Source organism: Zosterops lateralis (assembly GCF_965231275.1).
Source record: "Zosterops lateralis genome assembly, chromosome: 26".
Lineage (NCBI taxonomy): Eukaryota > Metazoa > Chordata > Aves > Passeriformes > Zosteropidae > Zosterops > Zosterops lateralis.
The window spans coordinates 3,251,506-3,269,797 of NC_139786.1; the positions used below are offsets into that span (position 1 = coordinate 3,251,506).

At 53.8% G+C, this 18,292-nt stretch overlaps 1 protein-coding gene across 1 annotated transcript; it reads left to right on the forward strand.

The window, feature by feature from the left end:
- Window positions 1-1,011: 1,011 nt before the first annotated feature.
- Window positions 1,012-17,147, forward strand: BAK1 (BCL2 antagonist/killer 1). Its single transcript, XM_083878327.1, has 6 exons — window positions 1,012-1,218; window positions 5,156-5,231; window positions 12,141-12,276; window positions 13,354-13,497; window positions 15,976-16,156; window positions 16,847-17,147. Exons 2-6 carry the CDS (start codon window positions 5,186-5,188, stop codon window positions 16,967-16,969), a joined length of 630 nt encoding a protein of 209 aa, XP_083734453.1. The 5' UTR covers window positions 1,012-1,218; window positions 5,156-5,185; the 3' UTR covers window positions 16,970-17,147.
- The last annotated feature ends 1,145 nt before the right edge of the window (window positions 17,148-18,292 follow it).

Consider the following 18,292-nt stretch of genomic DNA (forward strand, 5'->3'; position numbering starts at 1 on the left):
CCCCAAAAACCTCCCCAAACCCCCCCAAAACCTCCCCAAAAACCCCCCAAACTCCCCAACCCCCCAAAACCTCCCCAAAACCCCCCAAACCTCCCCAAAACCCCCCAAACCTCCCCAAAACCTCACCAAACTTCCCCAAAACCCCCCCAAACCTCCCCAAAACCTCCCAAAACCCCCCAAAACCTCCCCAAAACCTCCCAAAACCCCCCAAAACCTCCCCAAAACCTCCCCAAACCCCCCAAACCTCCCCCCAAACCCCCAAACCCTCCCCCCAAACCCCCCAAAACCTCCCCAAAACCCCCCAAAATCCCCCAAAACTCCCCAAAAACCTCCCAAAACCTCCCCAAAACCTCCCCAAAACCCCCCAAAAACCTCCCAAAACCTCCCCAAACCCCCCCAAACTCCCCAAACCCCCCAAAACCTCCCCCAACCTCCCCAAACCCCCCCAAACCTCCCAAAACCCCCCAAAACCCCCCAAAACCTCCCCCAACCTCCCCAAACCCCCCCAAACCTCCCAAAACCCCCCAAAACCTCCCCAAAACCTCCCCAAACCCCCCCAAAAACCTCCCAAAACCTCCCCAAACTCCCCAAACCCCCCCAAAACCTCCCCCAACCTCCCCAAACCCCCCCAAACCCCCCAAACCCTCCAAAACCCTCTAAAACCTCCCCAAAACCCCCCAAACCTCCCCAAACCTCCCCCAAATCCCCCAAAACCCCCCAAACCCCCCAAACCCCCCAAACCCCCCAAAAACCTCCCAAAACCCCCCAAAAACCTCCCAAAACCTCCCCAAACCCCCCCAAACCCTCCAAAACCTCCCCAAAACTCCCCAAACCCCCCCAAAACCTCCCCAAACCCTCCAAAACCTCCCCAAAACCTCCCCAAACCTCCCCAAACCCCCCCAAACCCCCCAAAACCTCCCCAAAACCTCCCAAAACCTCCCCAAAACCCCCCAAAACCTCCCCAAAAAACGCCGGAGGTGCCTCCGCGCAGGGCTTGGTGCCTCTAGAGGGAGCTGAGCGCTGCCCGCCCGTGTCTATCTATGGTCAGCGGGGTTGGGTTTCTATTTCTTCTATTTTTGACTTCTTTTTCTCCTCCTCCTCCCCGGCCTCGCGTGCTTCCTCTCGCTGTGCCGCGCTCGGGCCGGGCACGGGAAGGGAGTTGGCCGGGCAGGGATGCGGTAATTCCCGGGATAGCCCCATTCCCTGCTCCGGGACGAGGTCAGTGACCAGGGAAATCCCGGTTTTCCCATCCCCGGATTCTCCTGGGGTGGGTTATCCCGGTTCTGCGGGGCTGGGATGGGCTGGGATGGGGTGGGATGTGTTAGGATGTTCAGGAACGGGTTGGGATGGGCAGGAATGGGATGGGATTGACAGAAATGGGCTGGGATGGGGAGGAATGGGCAGAAATGGGCTGGGATGGGGAGGAATGGGCAGAAATGGGCTGGGATGCCCCAGCAGCCGCGGGGTGCGGGGTCCGGGGCTGCGGGATGAACTGACACGGATAAAACACGCGGTGGATCCTCAGAGGCCGCTCTGGGTGCGGCAAAGCCCCGGCCGGGGCTGGCGGGTCACTGACCCAGAGAGGGGATTTACCTGCCCTAAAAAAGGGATTTTTTCACTCGTGTTTTCTCCGTTTGGGGTTTTTACCCCGCGGTGGGGACAGTCACCTGCACAGGGCCCGAGGGGCTCAGGGCAGGGACATGGCTGGGCAGAGCTGTCCCCGCTCAGGGACAGGGGACACCCGTCCTGTCCTGTCCTGTCCTGTCCTGTCCTGTCCTGGCTGGGACCTGGACACGGGTGGGGCTGTGCTGACCCTGCTGGGGACCCCCGGCCCCGGGCACGGCTTGGGGGGACCTGGATGGATGGATGGACGGATGGATGGATGGACGGACGGACGGACGGACGGACGGACGGACGGATGGATGGACGGACGGACGGACGGACGGACGGATGGATGGATGGATGGATGGACGGATGCTCGGATGGGGGTTTGCCCACCCTGGGGCCATCTCCAACTGGGCAACCCCAAAACTGGGCAAACTCCCCATTTTGCTGTCCTGGGGCAGGGGGAGGAGCAGCCCTGGCTCTGCTGGCCGGGCAGGGATGGGATCATGAATCCTGCAGGATCTCTGTCCCAGGAGGGATGGGATCAGGAATCCTGCAGGATCTCTGTCCCAGGTGGGGATGGGATCAGGAATCCTGCAGGATCTCTGTCCTGGGCAGGGATGGGATCAGGAATCCTGCAGGATCTCTGTCCTGGGCAGGGATGAGATCAGGAATCCTGCAGGATCTCTGTCCCAGGAGGGATGGGATCAGGAATCCTGTGGGATCTCTGTCCTGGGCAGGGATGGGATCAGGAATCTTGTGGGATCTCTGTCCCAGGAGGGATTTCTGCCCTCCACAGCCTCATGGAATCACTGCCGTGCAGCTGAGCTGCCAAAGGCTCATCCCAGGGGATGCTGCATCGATTTCCTGGCACTGATAACACATTGGGGGGGATTCCAGAGCCCTGTGGCTGGGCTTGGATATTGGGATTGCAGCTGCTCCTGTGGATCCTCATGGATCTGCTTCCCTCTCCCACCATCCTCCCTCAACCCAGGGCTCAGGAACTTTGCTTTGGAGAAGTAATGAGTGTGACTTACAGACACCAGGAAATGTGTCTGAGGCTTCTAAGAGGATGAGACAAGGGGGAAATGAGGATCAATCGGGGCAAAGGCCTTTGTTTTATTGAGGAGGGCTGGAGGGCTCCAGGAAGGTTCATTCTTGCCATGGCAGGAGCTCTTTAATAAAGACAAGAGCCCTGTCCCACCTTGGAGCTGCAGCCAAATCACAACCCAAGCTCTGGCTGCTGCTTTGAACCCCTTGGAGCCTCCTACAAGACCCTCAATGGGTGGATGAGCTCCTGCAGCTTCCCTGACACCCTCCCTTGAGCCCTGAGTCAAATCTTGGAAGGTTTTCATTTCCTGCAGCCCCGGGCTATCTCTGGGTGTTTGGCTGTCTCCTCCTCCTTCACACCCTTCCCTGTTCTCCTGGAGGTATTCCCGTAACAGAGGGGCTGGGAAAGCAGGAGGAGCCCAGGCAGCAGCTGTGGAACCTGCAGAGGATGGTCTGAGGCACTCTGACCCCCTCAGAGACGGGCAGTGAAGCTTTTTGGGAGTCCACATGGGCATTTGGGGCTGGGCACAGCAGTGACAGGGCTGCAGCGTCCTGGGTCACAGGGAAGGCAGCACTGCCAGGGCCCTGAAGGAAACTGAAAACAAAAGTTCCTGCAGCGGCTTCAGAATGAAATGAGAATCGAAATCATGAGTCACCAGGTTCCTGTGCTGCACAGGCAGCCCGCGCTCCAGGAAGGGCTCACTGCTCACAGCCCTCGCTCATTCCAGGCAGGAAAAGTCCCTGTTCCCTGTGAACAGCCCTGGGTCACTGTGGGACACAGCCCTGCTGCCCCATGGGCTGAGCTGGGAAAACTCCAGAGGCTCCTGAGCTCTTGGCTGGGTGCACCCACCCCCTGCCCAGCACCCTGTGCCACCTGGCACCGTGGGGTGCAGAGGAAATTCCCTCTGTTCCCAGAGCTCCAAGGAGCTGCTCCCAGCTCGGGAACAGCTCTGACCCCTCCCAGTGCAGGTGGGCTCAGCCATGGCCTGGGAAGGCAGGGGATGAAGCACAGGAGGCTCCTCGGTGGAGGAGGAGATGGACACCATCCTAGGGGTGGACACCATCCAAGGGATCTGCACCATTCCAGGGGTGGACACCATCCTAGGGGTGGACACTATTCCAGGGGTGGACACCATCCCAGGGGTGAACACCATCCAAAGAGTGGACACCATCCCAGGGGTGGACACTATTCCAGAGGTGGACATCATCCAAGGGATCTGCACCATTCCAGGAGTGGACATCATCCCAGGGGTGGACACCATTCCAAGGGTGGACACAATTCCAGGGGTGGACACAATTCCAGGGGTGGACACCATCCCAGGGGTGGACACAATTCCAGGGGTGGACACAATTCCAGGGATCTGCACCATCCCCAGGGATCTGCAGCAGCCCAGGGCAGGGAATTCTGTGATCCAAGAGCCAGGACAGGCAGCTCTGGAGCTGATCTGTATCCATGGCTGCAGCTCTCCCCAGATATTTACCCTTTGTCCCAGCTGAGGATCCTCACTGCATTCTCAGCTCTTCCTTGGATGTTTGAATTTGGGGAGGAAGGGGAAATCCTGTCCTCCTATTCTCAGAGTGCAGGAAAAAAACAGCATTTCCATCCTGGTCACCAGGCTCAGGGCCCTGAGTGCAGCTGTGCCAGGAATTCATGGTTTTCTAAGCCAGGCCAGAGCTGCTTTGCACTTTCACTTCTACACCCTGTCCCACATAGAGCAGGCTGAACTTCTTGCCTCACATTTATTTTTCCTTCTGAACAATCTCCAGTAAGATGCCATGAGCCTGAATCACATTGTCACAGCTCAGGCTGGTGGCAGTGAGGCTTCATGTAAATCATTAACTAATTGCATGAATTAATTAATTCAGGGCTCTGATGAGCATTGAACTGCTGGGTTGTTGTGGTTTGTTGTGGTTTTTTTATTATTATATTTTTATTTTGTGTGTGTGTGTGTGTGTGTGGGTTTTTTTTTTTTTTTTTTTTTTTTTTTTTTTTTTTTTTTTTTTTTTTTTTTCCTGTGAACTTCAGGGAAAAGATGAGCTTTTTTGTTTAGTTCTGATTTAATTTTCTTATTTTTCTGAGAGAGGAAATGTAAAGAACAAGGGGAATTAGAGGAAATTGGGGTCCTGGAGGAAATAATCTCATGTTGTCATGGCAGTGGTTGCAGCCGGGGAATTCACAGATTTCTGGAATTTTTCCAGCTTTTTTCCAGTTGTGGAAATTGTTCTGTCCCAGCTGTTCTGTCATCTCGGCTGAGGAAGAGCCTGGTGCATGCCACAGCTCTCTGCCAAAGTTAGGAAGGAATTGTAGCAGAATTTATTTAGTATCAGGTAACTCAGCCGTGAGTGAACCCAGAATTCTTCTCTGGGCACAAACAGTGCTGGGAAGGGAGGAGCCAGGTCTGGCAGAGATAAAATCAGCTTGGAGCAGTCAGCTCTGCCAGAGGGGATTCCTGGGGCTGTGAGGGACCACAGTCACTCACCATCTCCACCACCTTTCCAGGTGAAGCCGCCAATCCCAAACCTCTCTGCAATGGCCTCGGGGAATGAGGAGGAGCCTCCAGAGGCCAGGAGCTCAGGTAAAGAGTTCTGGGCTGCTCAGGGGAGGGAGCAGCTTCAAAACTTTGGGTTTTTTATTCTTTCCCCTTTGGCAAGATGGGATTTCCTGTCTCCAGGGCTTTTGGGAAGGCTGGGATAAGGGCTCAGCTCCCTAATGAACTGAATTAACTCAATGCTTTTGGGGGATGCCAGAGGCTTGGGGAATCCTGGTCTAGTGGGAGGTGTTCCTGGGTGAGTTTTAAGGTTCTTTTCCATCCAGAATAATCAATGCTTGGCGTTGGGTGGGCAGCAAGGTGGGGCTGGAAGGCACAAAGTGCTGGGAGCTGCCTGGTGTGATCTATTCCCTTCCCTGAGCACGAGAGAGCAGGAGCTGTTTGGGGTTTAAATCACAGAGCAAAACACGGATCTGGGGCAGTCTGAGTGGCCTTGGGGTGACATCAGGTCACACCTGGCAGGGCTGTGGTGACAGGCTGGGAGCAGGGTCACTGTCCCCCTGTGAGCCCAGCCCAGCCCAGCCCAGCCCTGCCCTGCCCTGGTTAATGGTGAAACTGGGAGTGGGGCTGGCAGGAAAATCCCTCAGCTCCCAGCTCATCCCAGCAGGATGAAATGTGGGACACGGTGACTCCAGGTGCTGCCCTGACCTCAGAGGGCAGGTGAGATCAACCAGCTGAGTCAGCTCTGTCAACAGAGGAGCTCAGGATCGGGCTGGTGGAGCTCAGCCCAGCTCAGGGCTCTGACAATGGGATTTCTGCTCTACTCTTCCTTTCTCTCTCTCAGTCCCAGACCCTGTGGTTGCACTGGAGGGAAAATATCCCTTCCTTGTCATACCAGAGTCCAGGAGGTCCAAAACTCCACAAACAGGAGCAGCTGTTTGCTGATTTCCTGTTGAGGCCAGTGAGATGCTGATGTGAAAACCAGTCAGAAATCAGGCCCTGAGCTCTGAGCATGCTGGGCCACAGTCCCAGTTCCTGTTCTCTTAGACACTCCCTGGCAGTCCCAGCATCCCTCTGCTTCCCGAAACTCAGGGGGAATCAGGAGGAATTCCACCTCTGGAATTTAGAGGTGGCAGAAGCCTCGTGGGCCCCAGTGGGAGCAGAGAAGTGCAAATTCCACTGTGGGATTGAGGGGTGGAGAGAGGATTTGTTGCAGGGATTGAGCCTGGATTTCATCTGGGGCTCTGAGTGTTTGCCTTTGGATGCAGCAGGGATTTCTCTCCTGCTCAGGGCATCGTTGTGAGTCCTTTTCCTCCTCGTCCTGGGCATGGCCAAGGTGCTGCTGTTTGTGCCAAGGCTGGGGGGGAAACCTTCCTCCCCTGGGGGTTTTAGGGCTCTGTGGATGAAGACAGGAGGTTCCTCACTCCTGGCAGTGTGTGATGGGACAGGAACAACTCTGCTCACGGACACCAGAATTACAGCAGAATTACAGGACCTGGAGCAGAAAATCTCCCTTTTTGAGAGATGAGTTCCTGTCTCACAGCCAGGCTGCCCCTCAGCTCTGCAGGGAGACACTTTGGGGACTCTGCTCCTCCTCAGGGTGGGAAGGTGCTGGTCCTAAGGAGCAGAGGGAGGGGAGGTTTTGTGCTGTGCAGATCCCTCGGGGATGGCAGGTGTCCATGCCCCTGTCTGTAAACTCTGCTCTCCAGCACAGTGCAGTGCTCACCCTGCTCACCCTTCATGGAATCATTATTAATGGACAACAGGAACCACCAGGGGCTGCCCAACGTGCTGGGATCAAACCCAACCCCAGCTGCTCATCCCACACTCACACTGCAGCTGCAGTGAGGTGGAGCTGGATTTCTTCCCTGGGGACAGAAATCTCCAGGGGCTGCTCTCACTTGCCTGTCTGGAATCTCCCTCTGTGCAGGGAGCTGATTCCTGTCTCCTGAGCTCCTTAGGGATGGCGCCAGGTTTTTCACCAGTGTGAAAAAACGAGGTTCACTTTTTGGTAAATTTTAAAAACTATGTTTAATAAAATAATTAAGACAATTAGGAGATAATAAAAGCTAAGTACGGCTGGCTGGGTGACTCGGCATTCAGCCAGGTCCACACTTTGCTTTTTTTAGAGACACTTGTTAAATACTTTTTCCGTTATATCAATATATGAATATTCATAAAATTCTATAAACTAGTTTTCATATTTTAGGAACTGTTTTGTATGGCCTTTCTTTGGGTCTGCCTTTTTAGAGTATGCGTGTTTTGTGGTTGTGTCCTTTTTATTGTTTCTAGTTTGTGCCTTGGTCTATGCTTTTTTTAGGTGGGAGATGCTGATAGTTGGTATATCAATAGCAGGGTCCTCTTTACATGTTTGTTGAATGTTATTCTGACCAAACAGACAGTTTAAGCATATTACATCAGTTATTACCACTATACCTCATTTTCTAAAAGCAGAAATAAAAACTTCTATTCTATATCCTTACCACAACATTATTAACTATATAGCACACATCTTGCGAAAAGCCAACTTTATATAAAAATATATATAACACCAGGTTTAACACAGCTTGGCTTTTAGTTAAAGAGAAAAAAAAAAACAAAAAAAAAGCCTTCAGCTACGGAAGTGATTCTGTGTGAGGAGCCCCAGCAGCTTCCTGTGTGCCTCACAAACCAATAGCTGCTGGCTCTGAGAACTGGCACAGTGTTAAACCACTGAGGAAGCTGAATGCACCTCTGTGAGCACACACGTGGGAACAACCCACCCACAAAGCTCTCTCTTGCTTCTGGCTTTTGAACAGAGAAGTTTTCTCTCCGTGAGGAGGAGGAGGGCTCAGGGCCAGGTTGTTCACATCTTGCTGATATTCAGCCTTGCCTGGGCCAGCTCAGGGTCTGTTGGGCCCCGGGAGCAGCTCCAGGTTGGGCTGTGGCTGCTGAGATTCTGCCTGGCTGTTTCCTGTTACAGTTTTGCCTGATTTATTTCCCCCGAGGTCAGGATGAAAGTCATGAGAGACACAGAGTTGAGTGTGGTCTTGGTTGTTTATTATATCTTATTTATTTACAGTTTCACAAAGCGTGAGCTCTAACTTGCCATTTAAAGGAATGAGACAAAATTGAGTGTTTCTAATTCCTACCAAGGCTATTTAAGAGATAATTACTTAATACTAAAGTGACACTTAGTGACACATAAATAATCTAATACTAAAGTGACTCTTAGATTATTTATGCTTTTGACCCAATAATGGCTGTTCAAGGTCTGCAATGCAGACACCTTTCACTCAGTTAGAGAAAACCACCCAAATCCGTGAAGAAGAAGGAAGAAGGTGGTGAAGAAGAAGAAGAAAGACAACATTCAGAATTTTCTATCTTGACTCACATGTCCTACTATACACTAAAACCCCAAATTCTAAGTTTCTAGGGTTCCAACAGTTTCCTGCTGCTGAATTTCCCCAGCAGTCCTTGGGCGGGGCAGGGCAGTCAGGGGCAGGGGAGGCCACCAGCCCATGGTGTGCTGCTGCTGAATTCTAACTCAGTTCTGGCTGCTGAGATCCCAGTCACTTCCTCTCTCCACATTCCCCAACACCACAAGGATTCCTGAACCATAAACATTTCTGGCAGCCAGAATCCCCCAGCAGGGATCTCACGACCATCCCCAGACCTGGGTGAGATATTGATGCTTTCACTGCACAGATGAGACTTGCAGACCTCAGTCCTGTCTCGAGTGAGGGAAAAGGACAGAGTGAAGACAAGTAAAGGACAAGATGAAGACAACAAGGTCGGTGAAGAATGACCAAGGTCATTCTCCTCCAGATGGGAGGATGTTGGGAAAGATGGGACAGGAAGGACTTATGGATATGGTTGTAACGTGTTTCTAGAATATCTTAGGTCTGCAGAGTTCCTTGTCCTCACCGTCCATGGAAACTACTACAGGAGGAGAACAAGGAGGTGCCTTAGTCTTGGGCTGGAATTCTTTTTCCAGGCCAAGACTGAGGCCATGGTGATGGACTGGGATACACTGGAACATCCCTTTAATTCATGGAAAGCAGGGGGAAGATGGAGTGTTCAGGCTGTAGACATGAGCAAAGGCACCCATGCTGGAGCAAAGCAGATGTTGAAGTAGCTGTGACCCAAATGAGAAGCTTGAACAGAGAGAGAGATGAGTGGTGAAGACCCTTTGCCCCCAGGGAAAGAAGAAGAAGACCTCTGTTCCCAGAGATGATGATGATGATCTCAGAGACAGATAAAGAGAACCTTTGCTTCTGAGAAGCTCATCCTGAAAAGTGCACCCCTTTCGCCAAAGATTGAGCCCTGGAAAACAGTTGTGGGGAAAGCTGTGAGTCGAGGGAAGGGACTTTGACATGGCAAACAGATTTCCATCTGATTCTCTGTGACATTGAGCCCATGAGAGCAGAGAACTGTTTCTTGTGGAAAAGTCTCCATGCCATAGCAGGAGACACTCCTCTCCCTGAGAGAACAAAGACTATTCTAGAGGTGGCAAACTGACTGAAAGTCCCAGGTTTTGTCTCTTTACGTTTTCAGTAGGAAAGAAAAGAGGGCGTGAGGGGAGGAGAAGTGTTCTGAAGGTTTTATTCTGATTCTTATTCCCTTTTAGTTCTGTTAATTAAGTTGTCTTTATACCCTTTGAAGTTTTGAGCCTGCTCTGCTCTCCTCCTAATTCTTATCTCGCAGCAGAAAATGAGTAAACAATTCCAGTAGTGCAGTGGCATTTGACCAGCACTAAATCCACTGGACTCTGTCACTGCCTGGAGTGTTTGGGTGTTTGGGGCTGATTTTTGGAGATTTTTGGCCACAGCTGAGATGGGAGCAGTGAGAAAGAAATGATCTCACACAGAAATGCGAGAGTTGAATGTTTGGCTCTCTCTGCCTGTGCTGTGGATCCAGGGTGTGGATCCCAGTGCAGAGTGAGCTGGGGATGGAGGGAGCAGGCACAGAGCACACGTGGAGCAGTTCCTCCCTCCCAGAGATCCCTGAGCTCCCCTTGGCACTGCTGGCACTGGGAATCCACTGATCCACATCCCTTGAGTGGGAGAGATCCCAAGACAATCCTAGTGGGTGCTGGGGGTAGCACCTGTGAGAAGGGGATCCTTCTGTCCTGGTGTTAGTAAAAATAGTTCCTGGGGCAGCCAAATACAGGGATTTATTTTAGTGCAGAGATTTCCTCTTCTGCCCGGCCGAGTGTTTGCCCTCCTCTCCCTGAAACTCTGACTCAGTTGGTTTCGTTTTCTGGCTGGAGCGTCACCGATTCCCGGTTCCCAGAAGGTGAAGGATTTTATTTGTCACCAAACAAACAAACAAAACCAAAACCCCCTGGAAACAGTGTCAGGAGCTGTCCTTTCCCTTCAGCTCTGCTGGTGTCACCTGAGCAGGGCAGGTCCATCCGGGACAGGGAGATGGGACCAGCTGGAAAACCCTGAGAGGAGGATTTGGGGTGATTTGGGGGTTTGGGGTTTGTGGGGCAGCAATGATGGCACAGCTGTGCCCTCACTCCCCAGCCCTGGGCACGAAGAGCTCAGGTTGGAAATGCAGATTCTGGAGAGTTGCATGGCCAGGCTGGATTTATGGGATTTATGGGATTTATGGGATGGCGGGACAGGGTTTGGCTGCCGTGGAGCTGCTGCTGGAGGTGTCGTCCCCCAAGGACAGAGTGATCCCCCAAACCCACAGCCCTGCGGGATCCCCCACTCCTGCCCCTGCCCTGGGACCTCTCGGGTTTATTCTGGTTCTTTCTCACCTGAGATTCCAAGGCTGGTGGTTCATGTGGGCTCAAGGGACAGATTTTCCCTCTTGACCTCTGAAGGATTTGGGGTCTGCTGTCTGACTCTGTGTCTCTGTGTCTGTGCTGAGCTCGGTGTTCAGCGCAAGAAGGATGAGGAGTCTCAAGGTCTTGGTTTTCTGGTTTCTCGCGTTGTTTATTAGTTCTTATCTTACAATTCTCTGTGTCCAGCCAAGGTGTTCACAGCAGCTCAGACACGATGTGACTGCCCTGTGTGATGGGAGGTCACTGCCTCTTATACAGATAATACGTACCCGTTATTTACAATTCTGTGCCAATGTCTATCACCTGCACTAACAGGGTCATTTCTACTCTGATCCAATCCACTGAAACTACTTTGTGCCCACGTCACTGCAGACAATGGATGCCAAGGGAGAAGGAGAAGAACCCAGGGCACCGCCCTAATATCACCATCTTGTCCCTTTGCACCTACATTCTAAAAACCCAAAACTACAAAATCTTCTGCACAGTGATAAATTACACCACTGTCTGTTACACATTTGTGACTTGCAATTCTTCTCTGTGTTGGATGTTTTTCTCATGGACCAAAATCAAAGCCTGTGTCCTCCTGGGCTCTGGGGCAGGGAAACCCCCCTGCACAGACCCCAAACCCCCTGCACAGACCCCAGACCCCCCTGCACAGACCCCAGACTCCCCTGCACAAACCCCAGACCCTCCTGCACAGACCCCAGACCCCCTGCACAGACCCCAGACCCTCCTGCACAGACCCCAGACTCCCCTGCACAGACCCCAGACCCCCTGCACAGACCCCAGACCCTCCTGGGCAGACCCCAGACTCCCCTGCACAGACCCCAGACCCCCTGCACAGACCCCAGACCCTCCTGCACAGACCCCAGACCCCCTGCACAGACCCCAGACCCTCCTGCACAGACCCCAGACTCCCCTGCACAGACCCCAGACCCCCTGCACAGACCCCAGACCCTCCTGCACAGACCCCAGACTCCCCTGCACAGACCCCAGACCCCCTGCACAGACCCCAGACCCTCCTGCACAGACCCCAGACCCCCTGCACAGACCCCAGACCCCCTGCACAGACCCCAGATCCTCTTTCTCAGGTCCCAGGCCTCTCTACCGAGGTCTGTGACTTTCCAGGGCATCCAGAGAGATGCCCTGGGCTCCGACAGAATTTGAAAATGGAGGGAGACGAGTCTGTGCCTTGAGTGTTGTCTCTCCTGCCTCTCCAGAGGGCCGTGTGGCGGAGGAGGCCGAGGAGGTGTTCCGCAGTTTCGCGCTGTACCGGTACCGGCAGGAGCGGCAGGAGCCGGGGGCAGAGCTGCCGCCAGACCCCGAGATTGAGCAGATCCAGCGTGACCAGAAGAGGTAAGTTGTAATAAATCCATGGATGGCAGGGAAAGGGAACTCTGCAGAGCTGAGATGTTCTAGAACACGTGGGTTTATTGCAAGGGTGGTGGGTAAAGAGGGATTTGCCTTCAGCCACCAGCCTGGGCTGGAGGGAAACCCCAAAGAGAGAGGGAGAGAGAGGGTGTGAGGTGAGGGAGGTAAAAGAGCTGAGAGGGGTAAGAGAGAGGTAAAAGCAAGAGTGCCGGGGGCAGAGAGGTAAGAGAGGTAGAAGAGAGTAGGGGGAAAAGAGCAAGAGAGCAGATATAAGAGAGAGGTCCTTGTTACAATCCACTATATCTCTTTTTGTGTTGAATATTCTAATTTCCAGTGACCAACCAGCACGAGATACAAAACCTACAAACTTTGCATGCAGCCCATGAGAACTACTATATCACCATATCATCCTGTATTCTAAACTCTAAAGAGACTTTTCTTATTTGCCTTTTCCCTGATGCCTTGGCAAGGTGGAGAGGGGCTGCACCCTTGGGGTCCTTTTGTTTTCTGTCCTTCAACCCATCTCCAGCTCATCCCCGTCCTCCTGCCTGCCATGATCACATCTCAAAGCTCAGCCCTCATTTCTATTTCACTCACAGGTTTTACATCTCCAGTATTTCTTACCAGACAATCATATCCACAAGCCCTTCATGTCCCATCTTTCCCAACAGTAAATCCCTGTCCCTACCCCTGTCCCTGAGCCAGAGCTTGGCCTTATTGGCAATTGATGGAGAGACAGAAAGACTGATTCATGATCAGAATTCGATTTTACTCAGGTTTTCCAAGAACTTATATACTATTTTAGTAAGATTAATAATTCCTACTACAAGAATTAGGCTAAAAGATCATACAGACAACTCATGCATTTTACAACATCTTCCTCATACAGGATTGATTGAATCTTCTTCCTTCAGCAGGTTTCTAATCCCATCTTCTCATAAACTCAAAGTTCTGTTTGTCCTCGCCGTGACATCCTAGTCACCAGACTAAACATTCTAATTAAGTCTGTCTCACTCTTGTGAATTCCCACAAGAATGACTGACTCCCTGCTCTTTCTGGCAGCACGCAGAGCCAGGTTGGGGAGCGCCTGGCCATCATCGGGGATGACATCTTCCGGCGCTACGACGCCGAGTTCCGCACCATGCTGGGCTCCCTGCGCCTCACCCCCGACAATGCCTACCAGCACTTCACCAAAATTGCTTCCAGGTAAAGCCTCTGCAGCTCCTGGCGTGGGTTGGGGGTTTTCCTTGGAGGAGAAGGGGAGGAGAGGTCAGGGCTGATGGTTAAACTCGCACTCTGTCTGTTCAAGCTTCACCCTCCAGCCCTGGCTGAGCTGCCAGGGATGTTCCTGGGATGATTCCTGTGTTTTCTGCCTGTCTGCTGCTCCTCCTGTGCACTGCTGGTGTAATTGTCCCCTCCCAGGAATCCCAGTCCTTGTCCAACTGGCTGGGACCTGTCAGGGGATGTCACTGGGACACCTCAGGCCTGTTCCTGTCCCAGCTCCCCTTCAGGAGCACAACCAGCCCTGCCCCTGCTGTCCCTTGCTCCAGGCTGGGACATCCCAAGGAACAACCCCAACCACAACTCCACATCTGGAGATGGGATGGTCACAGAAATAATCATGGAATGGTCGGGAGGAACATTGAAGATCATCTCATTCCAGCCCCTGCTGTGGGCAGGGTGCCACACACGAGATGAGGTGGCTCAGGGCTCCCATCCAACCTGGTCCTCGTGGACACCTGAGGATGGGGCTGCTCCATGGGCTGCCAGAGCCTGCAGGTGACACACAGAGCCTCCTGCAGGTGACACACAGGACCTCATGCAGGTGACACACAGAGCCTCATGCAGGTGACACACAGAGCCTACAAGTAACACAGAGCCTCATGCAGGTGCCACACAGAGCCTCCTGCAGGTGACACACAGGACCTCATGCAGGTGACACACAGTCTGCAGGTGGCACACAGAGCCTACAGGTGACACACAGAGCCTCCTGCAGGTGACAGCCACCCAAAGCACAGCGACAGGTGAAGAATGAGGGCACAAACCTGGAGAACTTCCTGCCAGGATTTCCCAAAAAAGTTTGGATTGAGGAGGCATCAAGGGGTTGTGTCTGCAGGGGAGATGTTCACCCAGGTCAGGCAGGACGGGTCTCTGGTTCCTGTCACACCTCCAAACACCTCTGCCTGTGACAGCCCTGTCCCCGTGCCTTCTGCTCAGCATTTGTGTCCAATTCCTTCTCTTCTCCAGTGTTTGTGTCTAACTCCTTCCTTTCTGTCCTTTTCCTGCTCCTCTGCCCGGGAAGCCGCGCTGGCTGAGGCAGCAACACGCACAGGTAAATTAACCCCTGGCCCTGTCACACTCAGGTAAAATAAATTAACTCCTGTCCCTGTCCCACTCAGGGGAATTAAGTTAACTTCTGTCCTTGTCCTGGTCACACTCAGGTAAATTAACCCCTGTCCCTGTCACACTCAGGTAAAATAAATTAACCCCTATCCCTGTCCTGGTCACACTCAGGTAAATTAAATTAACCCCTGTCCTGGTCACACTCAGGTGAATTAAATTAACCCCTGTCCTTGTCCCTGTCACACTCAGGTAAATTAAATTAACCCCTGTCCTTGTCCCTGTCACACTCAGGTAAATTAAATTAACCCCATCCCTCCCCTTGTCACACTCAGGTAAAATAAATCTCCAAATGAAATATTTCCTGCTACAAGTTGTGGCCATCTCCTCTTGTCCTGACCACGCTGCTTGAGATCCCCCAGGCTGTACAACCCTCCCAGTGAATAGATTTTCCCAAATATCCAAACTGAATGTTTCCTGCTACAACTTGTGGCCATTTCCTCTTGTCCTGATCATCCTGACCAAGATCCCTTTGCAGTGACTAGATTTTCCCAAATCTCCAAACTAAATGTTTCCTGCTACAACTTGAGGATGTTTCCTCAATCCTGATCATATTTCTAGAGATACCCCAACCTGGGCAGCTGTGCCAGTCTTGGACAACTCTTCCAGAGGAAAAAAAAAAATCCATAATATCCAACCTAAGCTTTTCCTGGTACAGTTTGGGGCCATTTCCTCAATCTTGACCCCACTGCTGGAGCTCCCTTGGCTTGGGCAGCTGTGCCAGTCAAAAAAAAATTCCATAATATTCAACCTAAGCTTTTCCTGTACAATCTGGGTCCATTTCCTCAATGTTGACCCCACTCCTGGAGCTCCCTCGGCTTGGGCAGCTGTGCCAGTCAAAAAAAAATTCCATATTCTACTAAACTTAACTTTTTCCTGGTACAATCTGGGGCCATTCCCTCAATCCTGACCCCATTGCTGGAGCTCTCTTGGCCTGGACAGCTGTGCCAGTCCTTGACAGTTCTTCCAGAGGAGAAAAATATTCCAAACTATCCAACCTAAGCTTTTCCTGGTACAATTTGGGGCCATTCCCTCAATCCTGACCCCACTCCTGGAGCTCCCCTGGCTTGGGCAGCCATGCCAGTCCGGGACAACCCTTCCAGAGGAAAAAAATATTGCGTAATATCCAACCTAAGCTTTTCCTGGTACAATTTGGGGTCATTCCCTCAATCCTGACCCCACTCCTGGAGCTCCCTTGGCCTGGGCACCTCCAGGACGCCGCGCTGGGAGCTCCGGGCAGGAATTCAGGAATCACCTGGGATCTCTCTGGGATTCTCCCCGCAGCCTGTTTGACAGTGGCATCAACTGGGGCCGAGTGATCGCCCTGCTGGCCTTCGGGTACCTCATGGCCGTGCAGGTGTGGCGCAGCGGCGTGCGCGGATTCCTGCGCCGCATCGCCGGCTTCGTCAGGGACTTCATGCTGCACAACCACATCGCCCGCTGGATCGCCCAGCAGGGAGGATGGGTGAGCTGGGCCGCCTGGGGGGAACGGGGGCAGGTTTGGGGAGCAGGGGGGCAGGTTTGGGGGCAAAGGGGCAGGGTTTGAGATCGGGGGGTAGATTTGTGATCAGGGAGGCAGGTTTGGGGTCATGGTTTGGGGTCAAGAGGGCATGGTTTGGGGGCACGTTTTGGGGTCAAAGGTCAGGGTTTGAGATCACAGGGGTAGATTTGGGGTCAGGGGCAGAGTTGGGGGACAGGGGGACATGGTTTGGGGGCATGTTTGGGGGGCAGAGGTCGGGGTTTGAGATCAGGGGGGCAGGGTTTGGGGTCAGGGGAGCAGGTTTGGGGGAAGGTTTTGGGACATGGTTTGGGGGTCGGGGGGCAGGTTTGGGGGCAGAGGGACATTGTTTGGGGGCAAGTTTGGTGGCAGGCTTGGAGGCAGGGTTTGGAGGCGGGGTTTGGGGACAGGGGTCAGGGTTTGAGATCAGGGGGTAGATTTGGGGTTGGGGGCAGGGTTTGGGGTCAGGGAGACAGGTTTGGCAGGGGGGCTGGGGGAGTCAGAGGAGTCAGAGGAGTCAGAGGAGTCAGGGTTTGGGGGTTTGAGGAGTTGGGGTTTGAGGGTCAGCAGGTTCAGTGTTTGGGTTTCAGTGTCTGGGGCTCGGGGTTTGGGGCTGGAGGACGTTCCCAGGACTGACCCCGTGTCCCCTCCCCGCAGAGGGCCGTGTGGGACCGTGAATTCCACGTCTGTGTGAAATACGCGCTGGTGGCGGCTGTGCTGGTGCTGGGCCCTCTTGTGGTGCGGCGCTTCTTCCCCCCCTCGGGCCCGGGGGGCTGCTGAGCGGCCCCTGCCCCACGCCCACCCCCAGGAACCTCCAGGACACAGCGGGGCTCGGGGCTGGGACCCTCCTGCTGCGGGCTCGGGGCTCTCTGTGCCCCCAGGACCGGACTGGGGAAAGGGGGGCTCTGCTTTGTTGGGTTTGGTGCCTTAAAAAGGTGCTGAGGAGGGGGAATGGCTGGGATGGGACATCTCTGGGAGGGGACATGGCTGGTTTGGGGTGTCTCTGTGATGGGGACATTGCTCTGGATGGGATATCTCTGGAATGGGACATTGCTCTGAGAGGGGCATTTCTGGGATGAGACATCTCTAGGGTGGGACATCTCTGGGGTAGAGTGTCTCTGGGATGGGACATCTCTGGGGTGGGATATGTCTGGGATGGGGCATTTCTGGGATAAGACATCTCTGGGATGGGGTGTCTGGGATGGGGTGTCTCTGTTGATGAGACATTGCTCTGAGAGGGACATCTCTAGGGTGGGGCATCTCTGGGAGAGGACATTGCTCTGGGATGGGACATCTCTATGATGGGGACATGGCTGGGATGGGGCATCTCTAGGGTGGGATATCTCTGGGATGAGATGTCTCTGTGGTGGGATATCTCTGGAATGGGACATTGCTCTGAGAGGGGCATCTCTGGGATGGAGCATCTCTGGGGTGGGATATCTCTGGGGTGGGATATCTCTGGGGTGGGATATCTCTGGGGTAGGGTGTCTCTGGGGTAGGGTGTCTCTGGGGTAGGGTGTCTCTGGGGTGGGACATTTCTGGGATAGGGTGTCTCTGGGACCCCCAGCTCCTCAGGAGGAGCACAGGGATGTGACAATGCCCCAGTGTGTGATAATTCCAGTGTGTGCCAGTGTTGGGTCCTGTCCCCCTGGGGCAGGAGCAGAGCCCCCTCCCCATCTCTGCCAGCTCCATCCCCCGGGTTTGATCCCAGCCCCGGCTGGAAATCCCAGCAGGGACAAACCCAGCGGGGCTGCTCCTCCTCCCCCTGCTCCCGAGCCCAGAACTCAAACCTTTCCCAGCCTTTCCATGGACACCCCGACCCTTTTCCACTGAAACCCTCCTGGCCTGAGCCCTGGGCAGTGTTCCCTGCCCAGCCTGGAGCCCTGCAGGGGCTCTGAGCTGGCACAGCTGGGGAGCACCAACACTAAAAACATGTGGGTGCTTGGACAGTGGCCCTGTCCCCTCCTGCTGGGGACACCCAGTGCCCTGTCCCCTCCTGCTGGGGACACCCAGTGCCCCTGTCCCCTCCTGCTGGGGACACCCAGTGCCCCTGTCCTCTCCTGCTGGGGACACTCAGTGCCCTGTCCCCTCCTGCCCACCAGT